Genomic DNA, 20,599 nt, shown 5'->3' on the forward strand with positions numbered 1-20,599 from the left:
AAATTTGCACACCTCTAAAAATCGTGCCTCTCTACATTCTGGCTATTTCCCTTTTCTAAAATAAAAAAAATTGGCGCGTCAGCGCCACCAAATGTACCAAAAATGCATTGAGAGATGGGAAATGACCCAAAAAAAATCTGATCGTAGAATCATGAAATTTGGCGCAGAGGTAGATGGTGACAAGAGAAGTAAAAAATATTATTACGGCAACGCCGTCCCCCGAACCAAATGTCGGCCATATTGCTTCAAAAATGGCTAAACATGACTTCGGAGTCTTTCCAAACGTCGTACTTTTACGAACTCCTCCCAGGGCGTTGGCCCTAAAAAGCTGAAATTTGGTGAAAATGCTACTGAGGAGTGGGACATCAAAAGTTATCCAAATTACATTGATACCTCTCACGGTCTCTGTGCGGCGAAGCCGCAAACTGTAACTAAAATTTCAGAAATCTCCCATATTTAAAATTTCTGCCGTTTGCGCAGATAAAGTCCGAATTGCGTCAAATTAGAATCAGTTGTTAAACTCTTTGCCCTAAACCTACTTGAAGTGAAACAAATTCATTTGGCGCCACAGCGCCCCCTACAGATTTTATATGGAGGTTAAATGTTTAGTTTTGCGAAATTATATGAAATTTGACACACAACTCAATTTTAGCATCCCCATCAAAAAAGTCAATGAGACCCATGTCATAATTGTTATGGCGTTGCCGTAACGATGACCGAAACCTCCCATGTTATTCCAATGGGGCCAGAACATGTTTACACTTTAGACTTTCACAAACTCCTCCCAGGGCGTCAGCCCTATTAACCTGAAATTTGGTGAGACTCATCTTCAGGACCATCAAAAGTTATCCACATTTTCATTCAAAGAGTCACGGTGTCTGTGCGGCAAAGCCGCACATTTTGCCAAGAATTCAAAATAAAATTGCTTTTTGATGGTAAAACAAAGGGGAGAACATGTGACAGCGTCACAGATTCAGCAGTAGGCGTGATAAAAGGACAATTGGGGCGCGTTAGCGCCCCCTCCTCTTGCGGCGTGGCGGCGGTGTGGCGGCGGCGTGGCGAGGGCCGATCATTGCCGCTTGCGGCTATATTTATTATTATTATTATTATTCATGGTGACCTGTGGTGTTGGTCACTGTAGCTGCAGTTTGCTGTTCATTGTACTTGTGCATCCATGATTAAATAACTGAGTTGTCAACTGTACTGCACAAAGAGATACACAGTGTTTATGGGCCATATGAACAGCATTTTAACACCAAGTCATTTATCAATCAAGCTTTTGATTTCATATTACACACAAACAGGCATATGAGACAGTGGAAGCTTTCTAATCTCACTTCAATAGAGTTGGATGCTGTGGCTGCAGTATTTTAATCCAGCAAATCCAAAAACCGGGTGAAGCACATGATGCCCATTGGCACTAAAGAATGGGTCAAATGTGGAGAAAGTCAATTTACATGGTGAGTTAAAATCTGACAATAATCAGATAACCCAATAATTAGATCTCATATTCGGTGTTTACAGGAAAAATTAATCTGATAACAAACAATCCCTGGTGATGTGTAAGTTAATCAATTGATTTTCAGAGTAACTGCTTTATTAAGACAACATTTTCTTCTTTATTTGCCCATTTTTGTGTGCATAATGTCCATGTCAAAGCCTGCACAAATGTGAACAATCAGAAATACATCAGATTACTCAAATCAACTGTAACTGTTCACATGACATTTACATTTACAACTCCAGAAATCAGATAATGATCCAATTGCTGGTGTGCATGGACACACTCTTCCTATGGCTGGGCAGATGCTCAACCTCACACCTAAATCTTACTTATGATATATCAAGTCTAGATTTGGGATCTGACACATTTAATAAGACGAATGGGCCAATAGTTGTGGGAATTCATCCAGTCGAAGAAGGCGGATCGACTGAAGTCTCGGTTAAATATTGCATGGAAGAGTGCCATTTTTTATCTTTCAAAATGGCTGCCTTTGTGCTCGACATACTCTTGCATCACAGACCGAGCGCCATGGTAACCCCGCTCCTGCCGATGTGTACCCAGTGCATCCATTCAAAAGCCCCTCTCTCTTACCAAAACCCACAGCATTCACACCACTGTCCGCCCTTTGTCCCCCAATGATCCACGACCCGACAATGTCCATTACACGTTTATTTCATTGGAATCTTTACAAACCTTTTTTCTTTTTTTTTCAGTGACAAATCCTTATTAATGACCTATAAAAGCTGCCCACGCTAAAACATCTGCTACTTCTCTTAGGTTCAATTGCAAAAGCTTAACAAACTATGGAATATTTTGTATGACACAATGTATGGCAAATTCCGTGGGGATGTTTTGCGTGTGTGGAAGTGATTGGCACAGAGTCGGGCGTGCGAGTATACAAGCGTCTTTCATTGAGAGGGAGAGAGTCCGCGGGGTGGGAGCACACACAGACAGGATCAGTCTTTTGAAGCGGCCCTTGGACATTGGTCTATGTACAGCACAGGGGCCCCTCATCATCATTGGGGCCAGTTACTTGTATTCAAAGCCAAGCCGCGGTCACTCACTGCTTTAGAAACATCTTAAAGGGAAAGTCCAGTGTTGTGGGAGACAAAAACAAAGCTGTCAGTAATAAGCTATCGGTTTGGAGGAGCAGAGAGGACACGACTTAAAGGTGTACGATGTAACTTTTCTGGTGGAGGGTTTGTGCTTTGCTGAGAATGTTCCACCATTATGGTACTGAACTTGATTATCTCCATGGTGACAAGCCACGATACATGTCAGATTAGTGATAAGGCAAATCGCTCACAGTAATAATGCTGTTTTTCAGGTATATTTTTAAGATATAATTAATGCCATAAGGAGGAACTTGTTATGCAAAGTAATGACATTGCCATGGAGACGAGAAGGTGGTGGTAGAACCTCCATCAGAAAAGTTACACAGTGCACCTTTAATGACCCATCAATATGTTTCAACATCTGGTTTGATATAATTGATTTCTCCAGTACCCTTTCAAAATATTTGTCTGTTACATTTTATTCTTATTATTCTTATCATTAGGAGATGTATAAGGAGATGTTTTGATGGTCTAATGACAAAAATACTATTTCACAAAAGCTTGGTAGCATTTTTGTCATATACATTTGATTATATAGTTTCAGACACAGATTTGGCAACTTGCAAACAAAAGAGATAACTTTTTTAACATTGCATTTAGAGGATTTGACTTGCATCGTGGAAAACTCTTCATGAACAGATTTATTCAGTTTTAAAATGATTGTTGTGTCATCGCGTCTGCACCTCCAGGCCCGATAGTCTTTGACCACTGCATTGAATACGTTACATACATATTCTTATATTACCTATCACTTTCAAAATAAAAGACTCGCTCATTTACATAATACAATTTGATTAGGCAACAATAAAATCAAGCTAACATGCTTTCTTTGACTTTGTACAGACAGATTGTACTACCTTGATCACCGTAGGATCACAGTGGGGAACCTAGCTATCCTTTGTTATAAATAAAACAACATTATCATGCCATGAACTGGACTTAAAAGGTGCTTCGGTTGCACAGTTTTCAATGCGATATAAACATGATTGCTATTCACTTGAACTAATTTGGAAACCAACCTCCACTGCTATTTCTAATTAAATAAGTTTACACATTCCTTTGTTTGAAAGGGATTCTCTACCAAACAAAAGCACAGCTGGCGGTTATTGCTAAGGCATTTTCTCATTTACATTTCACTTTATATACAAAATGGGAAAATGGGATCAGAAAACGACATAAATTATATATAGAGAGTTCAAATCCACAGGTCAAGTCAGGGCATACAAAGCTACAAAAAGGCAAAAAAAAGGACACTGAATGAGTTGTTAAAAAACAGACGTTTTGTCTCATATTAGATTTTTTTTAAAGGGCACTATGCAAGTTCATAGGTGGAGGTATTGAAGACTTCTATTCTCCAAGTTGTTGTTTTGCCTGGACTGTTCCATTACATTTCTCCACTTAATTTCCATGGAGAAAAGCAGGTGACTCCATCAAATAGTTTATTTCCTGGCAATAAAAAGTCCTGTAATTGATGAAATACATAATATTCATCATACTGTGTGGAACATTCCAGGTAAAGCGACAACATTTTCATGAACCGCGCAGGCGACTGACCCTCCATCAGAAAACGTACAGTGCACCTTTAAGTAACCCTCTGAATTTTGCACCATTCCTTTTAATCACCATGATAATAATTACACAAAAATAACACACTACACATTCATAGCACATTCCTCTACAGATGCATCCAAAGTAATCCAGCAATGCATGACGCTTTTTTTTCACTCAATTGGCAGTCCCATAGCGAGGCTTTTGGAACAATTTACACACTCCGGCTCGTCATTCACCCATTCAGTGCTGACAAACCGAACGCCACCCTCACGACATATTGGACCCTGCTGTTGGACATTTCTTTCAGGCGGTTTGGTCTTTGTCTGGAGATTCCTCTAGCGTGATGACGGTAAACTCCTCCGTGTTGCCGTTCTCCTGGATCTTCTCCTTGTTCATCAGCGTGACCATTTCCTGCTCTCGCTCCTGGGCGTGCGAGCTGGAGGCGGACATGGCCGCCTCGTTGCCCTCGCCGACGTCTTTTGAGGTGATCATGAGCGTCTGCTGTTTGCCGCACAAGCTGAGGGGCAGAACAAAAAAATGGTGGAAGATGTCATTGATGCTGTTGATTTTGATTTTTTGATTTTTTTTATTTTTGTTGCTGTGTCTTTGAGTAAAAATATTCAAGAAGACATATGCTAGATACAGTTGGCAACGCGTCGTATTAGAGGGTGTAACTGAGTTGTAACTGAGTTTTAATGTAGGTTGTTGACATGAAATTACCTTGGGAAAATTCAACAAATATCTCTGTAGATAATTTAAAAAAATACCTGCTACTGCCAATAGCATTCGTGGATAACTAGATAAATTAGAGCTGGGTATAATATCATATTTTGGACATGGACATTTTCAATTGCAATATTCATCTAAAACAACTTAATAAAAGACTCCTGGAGTGAAAACTGCGGTGCCGATTTCCAACAGCCCCTTTACATAATATGCCATCATAAACTGCATCACAATAAAGTGCTGTCACACACAGTTTTAGGAAATAAATCGGTGCACAGAATTAGCACAGAGCAGAGGGAAAACTGTAGGGAAAAACAGGATATTTGGAGCATCGGTGTCTTGAATGCAGGAGAATAAAGATGACTCAAACATGCATAAATCACTCTAAATCCAACTTGGGAAATGAGAAGGAGAAACAATAATATGGTCTTACATTATGCAACATCAGCACAATATGCCTACTTTAATACTGGAATAAAAACGACTACATTTGTCGGTGCATTATTCATACCCTTTTCAGTTAAGCTTGGGGGTTGCAAGTGGCTTTGTAGCGCGACTGTCAGACACGTCTATTATCCCACATTACACTACAATACATCATCCTTTCAAAATGTCAGCTGTAGCCACTTTCGCTCCTTCCAACAATAAAATGTCAACCAACCAATTTTGTCATCTAAGCCCAGGATTTATTTGTTATGGCCTCTAGAGGAAAGTAAAAAAAAAAACAAAAAAACAATGCCCTAGAGTAGTATTTACGGTACATAACAAAGAAACATGACAGCCCAGTCAGTCCTTACGCGTTCCTTTTGGCCACCACTGCACACACCAGAAGAATGGCCGCTACCGCCACGAGCACACCGACTATGACCAGCCAGTCTGCAGGAGAGGTCACAGCAGATTTATGACTACAACACGCGTAGGAGGATATTGTTTATTTTCATACGTCACATAGAGTACTTACTGGATGGACCTCCGTTCTCCTGCGAGTCACGTTTGGGTCCATCGTCCAATACTGAGCGGCCTTTACCAGGAGGAGGGGGAACCACTGAAACATAATTAAATAGCTCAAATTGAGTCTTTTATACATAAAATGCCCTCATCACAACATGTGTTACAATTGCCATAAAAGACAGTGTTTCCATGTCCCTAAAAAAAACGTTTATTTTCCAAACTGTCCTTTTATTTGATGATTTTTATGTACTGTGCATATTTTTTATTGGCCTAACATTGCTCGCAGAAGCAGGTCAATATCTCTTGTGTTCTAGTGAATAATAAAGAGCCTTCAATTCTAAAATGTGTGCCACCCTGACTGACACAAGGGGGCGTCTTCAGTCCTCACAAAACCTGTTGCTTCTCTGTCTGTGTTGGAACGAGTCACATGTTTGAATTAGGTACAGCTTTTCGTTATGGCTAAGCACATTTACAAGCTTTATACATACATACATATATACATTCCAAACACGGGCAACAGTGTGGCAACAATGAAAGTATTTTAAAGTATATGGCTATTATTTTTCTATAATTTGTTGAAGAAATGTAGATGTAAGACATTTGAATTACTATACATTTATTTCATGCATTTATATTTGTCATATTTGTATTTGGGTGACTATGTACATCTTATTTGAGTACCAACAACAACAACTACAAATATGTACTCATTTGAATTAAACTTTGGCTTCATCTGGCAAAACATGTATATTAATAGTACTTGTTTACTCAAATTCTTCATTGGCTTCTCTTGTCTTATAAATTTACAATGTTATATACGATTTTGTCCTCCTTTGGGTTAGTCCTTGCTTTCAAACTATTTCAGTCATGGTTTAGTCATACTTTAGACCTTTTTTAACCCTAGTTTAAACATGGTAAAGCTCTGTTGTAGACCTGGTGTTACTCGGAGTAAACGTTACATTGTTGGTAGATAGGTCGGTAGATAGATACTTAAGATAGATAAAAGATATATTTAGATAGTTATTCATCTTTTTCAGGAAATCATCTTGCAGCCTGCCCTGCGACGAGTGTACACTGTCCAGGGTGTACCCCGCCTAAGGCCCGAAGTCACTGGGATAGGCTCCAGTCACCCGCGACCCCGAAAGGGAACAAGCGGTAGAAAATGGATGGATGGATCTTTTGCAGCCTTTGTGTTTTGCAAATTTGGACCATACAACATCTTATAGCCCTCGTGTCTGTGTGTTTGGCCTCGACATCTGCTTTACATTTCTCATGAGTGTGTTTACTAAATGCACATCTTACTCTCAGTCGTATCCCCTTTGACCTCTGATTGCGATTCGTCCTCATCGCGACCGCCCAGACCGGGCAGTAGCTCCTCCCTTTCCTCCACATGGGCCGTGGTGAAGGTCTCGCCCGCGTCCTCCGCAGCCGTGGGCAGCATTCCAGAGCCTGTTTCCGAGTTGAGGGTGACGTTCTCCTTTGGGATCACTTCGGTAGATTCTGGATGAACCGTTGTGTGTAAGTCGTATAAGTCCATATCCCCCAGAGCCACGGTTGGATCTGTAACTTTGTCCATTTGGGCTGCGGTTGTGCTCTCATAGTCACTTTCCTCTGAAGCTGGCGTTTCATTGTCTGGAACAGTTGATAATTCTCCTGTGTGGGAAGAGAATAACACTTCATAATAACGACTTTCATTATATAATTCGTTAAAAGTACAGGATTTTCATTGTTTAAAAGTCTTAGTCATATAATTAGAGAAATAATGAGGTGTTACAAAAGTGATTTTAATTGCTATTCAAATACGAATTAAGGCAAGATTGTGTACTTTACTCGTATAAATGTAAGGGAAAAAATGCATTACATATTTTTCATCTTTTAAATAAGGCATTTTACTTATCAACATTACTAAAATGTTACGTATTTGGTTCATATAGATTGAAATTGAAAATGTTAATACCATATTGCTTGGTTTAAATTGTCTGCTTTCTATTGTTAACATATTAGATGAAAATAAATCATATGTTTTGTATATCTTAATTTAACATTTGAGCAAAATATATCTAAAAATAAAGGTTAAAATTGCATAAAAATTTAAATTTGATCAAATTTTTTGGAGTTAAAACCTGGCTACTCTTAGATATGAACAAATGTCACCTCTAAATCTACTGGTAAGTTGATTAAACTAAGTAATAAAATATATTTAGGTGCAGATAGGACTATATTGTTGTTTCCAGGTGAAAGTTTATAAGTCAAGAGAGAAAACTGACAAAAGAAATAAAGAAATACATGAGTTTTGCCTGTAGTGGCTCACCTGAATATGTATTATAATAATGTGTTGATGCAGATTACAAACCTGGTTCACTGGGACTTTCAGATCGGGAAAAGGCTTGTGAACAGTCCTTTTCTAGGCCAGCTGCAGTGAAACACAATGTAAGTCATGAGGCCAAACTCACATTTGAGTTCAATACATCTGATGCAAATGTTACCTGTTGCATTGAAGCAGTAGGCGTCGAAGGGCTGATCAGCGGTTACGTGTGAGTTTAATATGAATCCTGTTTGGTTCTTGGCACAGTTTCCATGAGCCACGTGTCTGAGGATGGCCACTGTCTCATTCAGCATCCAACCATTTCTGAACAAACAGACATATTTCATATTTCATTATTCCTTCATAAACATGATACACTTGGGTAACTTGGTAATTGGTTCACGCAAGCATTTGAGTGGAAGGTGGCTGGAAATATGGACTTAGATCTCTAATTTAGGAAGATATAAGCTATTGAAAGCATTTATAATATGATAGTGACATATTTACATTTTACGGACTGCTTATTTCTGTTCAAGTCTATTTTATTCTTCAACATATTTAATTGTGCATGGCCTTAATTTAGCATTGTCTGCTGTATATTGTTTGTTTTACTATTAATATAATTATTCATTTTTCACACTTTACCGCCAAACCACATTTCGTTCACTGACAATGGTAATAATATTTCTGATACTGATTTACAATTTGTTTATGCATTTTCTTGAATAAATTTGACCAAACATGGAACACGTTATGTTACTAAATAAAAAAGTTTTTATTCTTATCAGGTCACAGATGTTTTCCACAGTTCCACTTTGACCTGTACAAAGTTTATTCCTCTAATCCCAGACCTGGTTAAATAAAGGTTAATAAAAATAAAAAATAAAATAGTGTGTCTAGTAGTAGGTATCTTGTTGCCTGAAGTTGTAGAATTCATGTTCAATTACGTGTAAAACTAATTTCACATCATCTAGAGAGGTTAAAAAACATCCACCCTATTACGTCTTTGTCGTTACCTGCATGTTTGCATTTTTCTTTTGAAGGCCTCGTGCACTTCTTCCGGAGAGGCCATTTCAGCTCCGAGCTGCTCACAAGCCTCCTTCGCCCTCTCATAGTTGAGCGAGTGGCGGCTCTCCCCCTCGATCAGAAAGACCCCCGCAATACTGCAACCGCGAGAGTTCACTGTGGGACAGGACAACACAAAATCAGCCCTGGACATTCATGTTTCTAACTCTTCGAACTATAAAGCACACGTGTTCGACTCCATCGTTGACGGTTTGAGCAGTTGATTGAGATGGTTGAGCTGACCATCAAAGTTGTAAAGCGTTATTTTAAGATAAGATATTCCTTTGTTGTCCACACATGGGGAAATTCCATTGTTGCAACGCAGGTAGATACAGAGGAAAAGAACAGATAACTTATAGGAAGTTTAAAAAACACTCTCAACTCCTATAGACAAAACCTCCCATTTCCCAACAAGGGATGGAGGGGGAAAATAAATAAAGATAAAAACAAATTAAAAATTAAATACAAAATCAATCAATCAATCAATCAATCAATGTCCTTATAATATATGTATGCTGCAATGTGTTCAGGAATGCTACAGATTAAAGTGGTAACCTTAATCTTTACTAATAAACATACTCAAATTCTATATTCTACATTTGACCCATGCTTACAACGGTACTCAGAGAAATTCAGAGAAACCACCCAGGTTCAGTAGAGCAAATAACTGAGCATATTTAGTCTTTCTTGTGAATAATTGAAAACCCATTAAATCAATTGACATTTTTGTTGTAATTTATAGTAATTTTCTATTTCCTACAGATGTCATAAAGTTGGCAACGGTTGACCAGTTTAAACTGCGTGAAGGATTTTTCTGGTTAAAGTAGAAGCTTATGGCAGCAGAATGTCATTTTCCTCTTCCATGTTTCTCACCACTCCATCTACAGCAAGGACTTTTTGAATTTCACTTTTAACTTCTCACTCAACTTCACTTCTAGCTTTAAATACAGAGCATTCTAGCATCTTGAGTAGACACTTCAAGACTAGAAATGTATTTATCTGAGCAGAAAACTAATACAAAGGTTATTTTATGGAGTTTCCCATTTTGTTCAGTAGGAAAAGTATGGCAGAGCCTAAGGGACAAATGCTGTCTCATGATGCTTCCTCATAAACAAAGCTAACCCATGACATCAATAGTTAAGCCTTTTTTTTTAGACATAATTAAACACAATTTAAAAAGACAGTTTTGTTTGCATTGAAGAGTATACAGCTCCAAACATAGAAAGAGGCATCTACATGTGGTCATTTAGGCTATACTTATATGTGTAGATATATTTTTAAAGAGTTGCTCGATAAGATACTTAGTTGATCCTTTTACGATAAAAGTATAATTAAAGGGCCTTTCTTGCACTATTTTTCTATGTTATAATTGTGTTTCCTCATCCAAAAATACCAAGAGTTTTGTTTCATTCACACATGTTTTCCACACTAATCCCGCTTAGGCTGTGTTCTGTTCTCAAACTGAAAACACCCTGTTCCACCTTGTGATGTCATGAAGTGGTAATACAGGAAGTGCTTCATACACCTCCATTAGAACCATTTGAGTAAATTTCAGCCCTGGAATTGCCTAACTTTATTGTTTTAGCCTCATTGAAACAGATTTACTCTCCTCACTCAACTGAACAAACGGTAAACAATCAATTCGACAACTTGAGGTGAGTAAAGAAGTTTAATTGAGGCTAAAAGTAGCAATCATTTTAAAATACTGGTATATAAAATGACATCACAAGGTGGAACAGAGCCTTTTGAACTTCGGTATGTAAATGTGGACGAACTAATAACGCAGAATTCATCATGGATGTAACTAACATCAGCAAATCACTGCTGACACAGAGACAGACAGACACTTTAAAATGCATTTACTTTGGATAATAACCAATTACATCTGAGACAAATTAGCATGCAGCTTAATCTCAGAAAGACTAGGTGTCATTCAGTCCAAGAATTCAACCGATTAATGCAAGAAAAGAACACTTAACCTTCCATCAAGATGCATCCACAGTGGATTTATTTATGAATTCTAGGTAAAACTTGTCTATATGTAACCTATATTGCAACTGTTTCAGAGCTATTACGAAGTGGCAGCTGTTTTGTTTTAAAAGTCAGTGATAAGCGAGTGTAGTTTCTGATAATTTATGCAGCAACATCTTGAACCTGATAAGCACAAGAGAAGAAGTAAATGTGGTTTTCAAATCCTGCTTTGGTTGAACACACCCTCCTGCATTGAGCTGTCGTCAACCCACTTAAACCACACAGTACACAGCACAACATGCACTCATGATGCTTGTTTACTGCTGTTGCCATGGGAACGTTATATGCAGTGGTGGAAGGAGTTGTCAGTATTGTTACTTAAGTAAAAGTACAGATACAGGAGCAAAAATAAATAAATAAAAAACATTTATAAAATTTAAAAATGTAAAATGATTTCACACCAACTTTCAGAACTGTGACATTTAGTGATAATTGTTCTGATCTTTGAATTTATTTATTTTGTGTTTGTCATTTGTTTGTTCAAAACTGGGGCTTGAAATGAAAAACCTTTAAGCAGGATGTGACCTTTTGAAATAAGTACTTTTTACTTTTCAGTCCAGTTAAAAAGGGAGGGAAGTAAAAGTATATAGTACCCTTTGTAAAAATGTGTAAAAATACCTAAATGTGTAAAGATACCTACAATGTTTACAGAAGTACAGTACACCACTGATTACAGGTTATTGATATTATTAAGTTTGTATTAGTTTATTAAGATCCCCTCCCAATATACCAGTTGCTATTCTTCCTGGGGTCTCCGTATGTAATGTATATTTTTTAAACACCAATAGGAAACAATGGAGTAAATTATTGTTTACACAGCGCTTTTCAAATTAATCTTGTTTTAAAATTGAATGCATTAAGTTGATTTTTAGATATGCTACTTTTACCTGCCTGTATTTGTTTTTTCCCGTAACTCCTTGCACTGGGTGGTACGCTTCTACATACTGCTAATGTGTGCACGGATCGGCATAGAAACAAGTTGCCATGTTTTGTGTATCTGTTTAAGTGTAGACCCACTGCTGCTCCTGACACATGGAGAACAAGGCCTCCCGCAGTCCTGAATCGAGACATACATAGTATGGTCTAACCGGGCCAAATAAAAACAGTATCATAATTGTGTCTGTCCTTATACTCTAATACTGCAAAGTTTTCAGCGGGTTCCGATGAAGAAACCTTGTGACAGACTAGCATGCATAATTTTGAATGACACTTTTTTTTGCAGAAACATATTTTCCCCACATCATGATGGTTGCATCACCTCGTAAATACGTAAATACAGCCTCAATATTTTTACCTTAAATGTGGAAGTTAGGTTTGAGATGATAAAGATTTTGAATACAGATTGCTTGATGACATTTTGGCCTGCTGGTTCTTCAACAATCAAATATTACAGTGCCAAAATAACTTAACAGTGCCATAAAACTAACCTAATCTAAAGTGAACCCATCATTTTTAACAAGCTTTATTTGATATACATTGAGAATACAGCTGCAGGAAGTGAAGCCCAGGGCTGTTGAGTAACCAGTGCGGTTGCCAGTCCTCATCCAGACTTTCTCTTTTCTAACCACTCTTACCCTGGTACCCACACCTTAAGGCTGACACCTGAATGCTTCATGGCCTGTCCCTGAATGCAACACGATGGGTGGGTGAAAAACAGCAGTGGTTGTTCCAAGGCCGAGAGATCAAAGCCCGCCTAGCTCAGCATCAATAAGCACGGCGGAGCGCTGACATGTATCTGAGGCTTCTTCATTAGTATGCACAGGAAACGCCATGTCTTTATACAGCCACGCCAGTGACTCCACAAAAGCGCCCTTTGTCACCTGAATGGAGATGAAACCTAGGAGACTGCTCAGCTCAGCAAGAGCATAAAGGGCTATTACGCAATTCTGCAAAAAAAAAAAAAATTAAATAAAAGGTACACCTGCGCCACATGTTGAAACTTTAGCTATGAGTTTCACATTGGTTTCTGTCGGCTCAAAAGAGGAAATCCACCATTAAAGCAGGTTTAATGCAGAAACACTCCAGATTAAAGACTGCTATTTGCCCCCTGAGGAAAGGTGAGACAGAACTGATTTATCTTGTACAGAAGCACCACCAGAAGCACAATTGGGGACCTGTTTTAGATTTTTTTAAATCTTTATTTTTGGACATATATACTAATGCAGTGCTCCTTATCCTTTTCATTCAAGATTAAACAGAAATGCATCTAGGTTGTTACAACAACCAAAACACATTACCTAACCAAACTCATCAATAGTCTAAAGCAGTGGTTCTCAAACTTTTCACACAAACACCCACTTAAGAAAATATGTGTCCCTCCGAGTTCCACCAAATCTAAACCAGGTCAAGAACAGGCCTGTTCGGGGCGTAAACTATGACTAAGAGGTCTAAAATATGACTAAGAGGTCTAAAATAGGACTACACTGCTGCTTGTCAAGTTTTAAACCAGGACAAACCAAACAGTGAACAAAAATGCTCTTTCAATTGACTGTATCTTCAGCAATATTTGAATTGCAGAAGAATCCGTGTGTCCGTGTACCACAGTTTGAGAACCACTCGTCCAGAATGCGGAGTCAAAGTTGACTTTGGCAAATACAGAAGAAGCCACTTCGAGCCGGATTTTTTCTCTCTCTCTCTCTCTCTCTCTCTCTCTCTCTCTCTCTCTCTCTCTCTCTCTCTCTCTCTCTCTCTCTCTCTCTCTCTCTCTCTCTCTCTCTCTCTCTCTCTCTCTCTCTCTCTCTCTCTCTCTCTCTCTCTCTCTCTCTCTCTCTCTCTCTCTCTCTCTCTCTCTCTCTCTCTCTCTCTCTCTCTCTCTCTCTCTCTCTCTCTCTCTCTCTCTCTCTCTCTCTCTCTCTCTCTCTCTCTCTCTCTCTCTCTCTCTCTGGCAGTTTGAGCTCAGCAACATAACGTGGGTGTTACTTTTAAACCAACTTCCTTTTTGAAAGCTGAACTAAGGTTTGAGTGTAGTTGAGTAATGTTTTCCTGTGTTGGTTTTCTGTCACTGGTTTCAAAAGAATAGTTGGTATATCTTTACTGCATGGCCTGATACAATACATAAGCAAAGGTCGACATAAACAGCACTTTGTCTTGTGAGTAAACACTGACGTTTCAATGTCAGAGGAAGTTTAGGTTTGACATCAGGGTGACTGGCCTTCAACTGCCCCATCTATCTTTACAATACTCAAAATTGTATTAGATTAGTTTATTTACGGGACATTATGTGAGAGAAAGGAACTCATTCGTCATTGATCAGTTAGAACAAAATCAAACTTCTCTCATCTCAAAATTGAAATACATTTTAGCTTCAGTTACTCTTTCTGCAGAAATCTGCAGAAATTTTGCTCAAAAAAGCAGCCATATTATTATGATGTTTTAATCACAGACGGCCGTTTGCAGTAAAAAAAAAAAAAACACTTTGGAAAGACATGTGCAAAAACAAAAAAAAAGACATCAGAAACAACCACACAAACCAACAAAAAATTACAAAAAACAAAAGTACCACTGAAAAGATAGAATGAATAAAACTTGGCTAATCAGCTTTGTGGTAAGTAACAAGCAAAATACCGAATTTGTTTCTGAAACACTATAAACCGGTAAGTTTATAATATTTTGAAGACTTTTATATTTGACATGGTTTTTCTGGACTGAAAACAACTGCATTTATGTGACATTATGCTCCAGAGGTATCCATCCATTGTGTCCACCGCAGGGGCCCTAAGGCCCAAATACACAGTTCTTAAATTGAGTGGGATGGCGATGTCAAAAACTTACTGCATTACTTTGATGATATCAGTCAAATATTTGTAAGTAAAAGGACACATTGTAATGGTGAGCCTCTTGGCAACCATCATTTCTCCAAAATTGAGCTTTTCCTTAGTCAGTCAAAACAAACAAACATTTGATTTTTAATATGTTTAGTAGAATGGCGGTCCAAATTGTTAAAACAATGATATACTTTAGATATTATTCCCCTTGAAAGGTCCGATTTATAAGCTTTAATACATATTTTAGTCAGAGGGCTGTTATGGCCATTGCTTTGTTTAATTTCTTTGTTAAAATAACTCTCTAATTTGTAAATATCAATATAATTCCAAATATATAAGTCAAAGGATTCTTTCAACATTTCAGAGCTTTTCATTTAGTTTTCTTTTTCAATCTGGTAGAAAACATGTATGGCTTTTGTTATCCTGTACCTTGATCATAAATTAAAAAAAAATATTTGTTTGGATTGTATGTTTTGATCAGCTCTTTCAGGTCGTAAGCTCAGGGATTCTCAATTTCCTCCTCTTGACCCTCAACCGTTTATAATCTGCCAGTAAGACCGGTACAGGAATCTCCAACACATTACACTCAATCATTTTCAATTGACTTCATATTCTGGGTCACACCAGTACAGCAACGCTCTGATTTGAGCTGAAACAACGTAATTTTTCAAACAAGGAAAATCCCCCCCAAAAATTTTTATTTTTCTAAATCCCTATGACAAAAAATATTGAGAAATTGACTGGGCGAGACTGTGGAGCTCCATAGCATCAAGACGGAGGATAAAACCTTTAAAAAAATTGACCCATAGTATCTCAACACTTTTCACTTTACAGCGCTAACGTGTGTTCAGTCAAAACCACATAACAAATTCTTCCCCAAAACAACATACTGTATTTGTTTTTCACATGCACATGACTAAAAATATTCTCATGCGTTTTTTTTTTTTTTCTACATTAGGAATGCAGGATTATGACCAAACAGAGTGTCCATTGTAAGTGTTCTCATGGCCTCTGACGACTGTAACATCCTTTTACCCATAGCACATCTGCCCTTAAAGAGCTCCCTCATGTGAAGCTGAAGGTGCCGTGTCAGCAGCAGTGTCTCCTAAACAATGCTGGGTCGGGCCGGAGGGACAGGTGGAACAGGAGATCACATGACCACACTCACAACATTACCTGAAGGTCAGAGGAAGGACGGCCTGTGTCGGCCCCTCACTCCAGGATACATTCAAGCTGAAGGCAAAGTAGCAGTAAGAATTGGACAATTAAGTGAATACATGCGTTCGCACATCCGGGAACTTGTGCAGTGGCAACCGAGTCCGCCATTTTGAAAGGGGCACAACAGCACGTCTACTACATACGAAACCCAGGAAATATGAGGCCAACATGCCGAAAACCTGCTTAATCTGTTAGGATCGCTCTGTTGACTGACCAAGAATTGATAGCTTTGTCGTGTACTTTAGTTTTCCGTTATCGTCTAAAGAATCAAAGTATTCGTAGCTCATTATGCCGTAGAAAAGGATGCAGTCGTGTTGGTTTTTATACATCGCGTGCCCCTTTTAAAATGGCTGCTATGGGGAAGTCCCGGCTGTATGACGTCACCGCGAACGCATGTATATTGCAAGCTGAATCCTAGTGTCTGAGTTGAAGGTGCTGAGGTGGTATCTGAGCTAATTTTAAACTATTTGTTGCAGTACACTACCCATCACCTATTGAGCATCTTATGTATTCACTTTTATAAGCACTTTTCACAACTTTTCTGTCTTGCTGAAGCTACTGCTTCATGCTGCTACTAGCATGCTAGCAGCGCACTTCCTGCTTCACAGAGAATATCATGCAGATATAGGCCGTAGATGCAGAGATGCAGATATAGATGCAGAGAGTGCGCAAGTTAGCCAAATTTTTACTCGAATTGCTGCTTTTACGACATATTGGTAATGGGGCAAAACAGACTTAACTTAACCGACAAAAGGCACAAGTAGAAGTAGAATCAACTTTTTGATCTGACTATCATTGCACAATGTTTCCACAGCCAAAGACAAAATCTTGTGTTCAATCACAGGTTTTTAATTCCAAAAATCAAACGTGAAAATATGCATGCTGTTGCCCATCATCTTGTCATGAAAAACAGTGCATAAAATTGAAAATGAAAAGGATTAATACTATGAGAAGACAAGTTATGGGCTTTGATCCGCATCTACTTTAAACCACTATGTGATGTTACGAAATAAATCATTATATTAGAAAATATTGAGGGTTTCTTTATTCACCTATTTAGTTTTTGTGTTTTTTAATCAATAGCGTTAAAATTTGCTCTTTTTGCTAGAAAATCTGCAGTCCCCATCGTCTTTAATCAGTAACATGCAGTAATAAAACACCCAAACCTCTCTATTAACGTGCTAAAATGGCCTAAAATACTACGGGCTAACGGCCTATTGATTTACTCTAATGACTAATCCACTTGTCTGTTCCCCCATTATTTACGTCCAATGATATCATCGGTTTGCCCTCATGTGCACATGAGTGAAAGCTACACTGACGTTCTGGTTTAATCCTCTAACAAAAGTTTGTGCGTTTCACAGTCAGAGCTTAAATCTGTCTGCAACATGTCTACAGTATTTATATATGAGACAAGACATTATTTTAAAATACAGCTATCACATAATATAATACTCAGCTCTTTCTTAACACTTCACAAATGTTTTATCCATACTAATACGTGTGATTTGTATATTTCTACGGTTCTGTATAGCACCACTATAGATTTATACAGTTTAAGTTGTTAGCGACCCAAAGGTTTATGGGTCAATCACCTTTACAAACTTATATTCAGGAGTGTGTAAAACCAACAAACATCCTTTAAGTGAGTACAGTAGTTGTTTATTTATTTTCTTGCCTGTTCTCCAGTGTAAAACAACGAGTAACCTGCCTTGGTGACTTTTTTTAAAAGAGTAACTGCACTATTGACACCACAACTGCTGCAAATGTGTGTGCAGTTTGCTTGATTTTATAGGAGGAGCCGGGACTTGAACACGTGCCTTGGTAGAATGTCAGGTGGCACACGCCCAGTACAGCACAAGCCGTCTTTGTAAAAGCCCGGTGTACGTCCACGAGGGCCTCCCGCTCCCTCACCTTGAAACCGGACTCCCAGGACACACAGGAGGGGTGCAGGCTGCAACAAGGAGCTGAATGTCAGAGCACTGGCAGGATGTATAGTGGTCTGCCTCCACTGGCGTGTACAAGAGTAGGGAAAGGGAATACTGTCCATTCAACGTGTCTCTATATTAAAATCCTACATTTAAACCATTGTATTTTCTTATTTTTTTATTATCTTATTTCATTCCTTCAGGAGAAAGGTCCAGTTTGCTTTGATTTCCCACAATTGCAACTTGCCGCTATAATAAGGCGCCACCCAAACAAGATAAGATAAGCCTTTATTTGTCCCATTCAGATTCCAGTGTTGCAACACAATGTAGGTACAGAAGTGACAGATAACTTTTAAAAAACGCTCTTTGTGAATGTGATGTTGAAGGATGTAAAAGTCTCTCAATGTCATGTTTGGATGTTATAAATGTGAATGATACTTGAGAAACCTTCCAGGAGCAATAAAACATTTAAGAGTTATTATGCTATTGTTACAGTCGTGCTAGAGAGTAAGTCGTAACTGCTAACAAGACTCATAAAACCTTGGTCTGCTATCAGTGCAGTGCTTTTTATGTTTAATAGCTCTCCACAGAGAAAGTGCTTAAATGTGGTTCTCTGAAATTTGATACATTTTTGGCAACTCATTTTCAGTTGTGCTCTTTGGGCCACACAGATAAAGCAATGTGAAACAAGAAACGTTTGAATGGGGCCTTATCATTGTGGCACAGCGCTGGCCTTGTATGCAGACCATATTACTCACCCAATCATTTTTAGAGCTGAATCACTTTTTGAAAATCCTCAATAAAAAACGTTTTTCTTCCTTTTTAAATGACTAGTCTTTCCTTGCTCCTGTCTACTTCACCAACCCAATGCAGCCATTTTTTTTTTTGTTGGTCAAAAGCATTGGATGATCTCTCAATGAAGTCCAATTTCATCATAATATTGCATCAAATAACAAACATTGACCAGCGTTTGTTTGGTCTAATACATTTCCATTTCCAAATTCACATTACTTATAGAGCAAAAAACAAAACCGTTTCCAAGGAGCTGCACAGCGACAGACAACAATAAAAAAAACAACAAAAGGTATACAGTGCTCAGTTTCATCCAAACAGTGAAACCAGTCAAATCAAATACAAGCTAAAGCATATTTTACCCAATTTATCATAATTTTATGGCACAAATTAACCACCCAAATCAAAACACTGAACTCTATTTGTGAGTCAGAAATCACCCCCCCAAAAAACGCAAATATTTTGTATCCCGAGACAGCACAGAAGTCAGTACATTACACCCTTCTCCCCAGCAGACACCAATTACTCCAAGCCATAAACAAGCCCGTCCAAACAGACAGTGGCACAAAGCTCTCCAACTCTTCCGTGCCAAGGACGCCTCCAGGGAGAAACACATGCTCAATCTCTGGGGGGTAGACACTGTATATCCAACCCATCTTTGTCATTAATGATCTCGCTTTCTTTAAATGAAGGTCAAATTCACTCATTCTTATCGCTCTTTAGCACAATGCCTCGAGATAGCCGTTTTTTTCCCTACTCTTTTGGGAACCTGTTTGAGTCAAGTCTGGGAGGAAGAGCATGGAGCATTACACCAGACAACAAAAGAAAATAGAAATCTGCCTGTTTTTGCCACGATAGCCCGCACAATGCCGCTTCCTGCTCTGCTTATGTGGATGAATACGTCTGCCGCGTGCTCCAGAGCATGAAACAGCCAGTGTGTAAGAGACGCTCTACTCCTTTGTGTCTATATGAGCTGTCTGCCAGACGTCTGAGCTGAGAGAGCATGGTATACCGGCATCTGCTCTCTCAGCTCCCCTTTCTCCCTCATTCACTCTCAATCGATACAAATATTCAAGCTTACCTAGTATTTCTGCCAGGGATGAGCCCAGAAATCCAAAAAAGGTGACTCCAAGTATCAGATTCCACATCCTTGCAAAGTATTGAGTCTTGATGGCCGGCTGGAGGGAAGTGTGTGGTAATGGGTGAAAGAAAGACAAGAAAGAACAACCTGTGGGTACTGAGTAACCGTGGCAGTAGCTGCTTTAACTGGCTGTTTTTTTGCTGTTTTTTTTTTTTTATTCAAGGGCTAACTTTACTATCCTCTGCTTCTCTCGCCTTGCAATGGCACAGCGCATGGCAGCTTACAGAAGCGGAGACACACTCACTCACACACACACTCATCCAGAATTGCCACACCCCCACCACCCATAGCCCCACCTCACTCACAACTGTGCTTTTCTCCCTATATGCACTTGAAACATGGATAAGAAGGTGATCTCTCCCTCCACCCTTCCTTCTCTTCCTCTTTTTCAAGTTCCCTGCAGTTACCGAGAGCCCATCTGGTGCCTTTGTTTGATTTTCAATTCATCCTTTTTTTTTTTTTTTTTTTTTTTTTTTTTTGCTTACCCCTTTCCAGCACTTCTCGTTTT

At 38.7% G+C, this 20,599-nt stretch overlaps 1 protein-coding gene across 1 annotated transcript; it reads right to left on the reverse strand.

Annotated features, from left to right (window-relative positions):
• Positions 1-2,158: 2,158 nt before the first annotated feature.
• Positions 2,159-20,372, reverse strand: cd44b (CD44 molecule (IN blood group) b). Its single transcript, XM_072434878.1, has 8 exons — positions 20,032-20,372; positions 9,169-9,334; positions 8,334-8,476; positions 8,201-8,260; positions 7,150-7,500; positions 5,858-5,941; positions 5,694-5,772; positions 2,159-4,687 (listed from the first exon to the last, which is right to left on the reverse strand). The coding sequence occupies exons 1-8, from the start codon at positions 20,096-20,098 to the stop codon at positions 4,474-4,476; spliced, it is 1,164 nt and encodes a 387-aa protein (XP_072290979.1). The 5' UTR covers positions 20,099-20,372; the 3' UTR covers positions 2,159-4,473.
• Between the last annotated feature and the right edge of the window lie 227 nt (positions 20,373-20,599).

This window comes from Eucyclogobius newberryi, unplaced genomic scaffold (genome assembly GCF_026437365.1).
Source record: "Eucyclogobius newberryi isolate DKJ021-1_F unplaced genomic scaffold, fEucNew1.0.hap1 SCAF_7, whole genome shotgun sequence".
Lineage (NCBI taxonomy): Eukaryota > Metazoa > Chordata > Actinopteri > Gobiiformes > Gobiidae > Eucyclogobius > Eucyclogobius newberryi.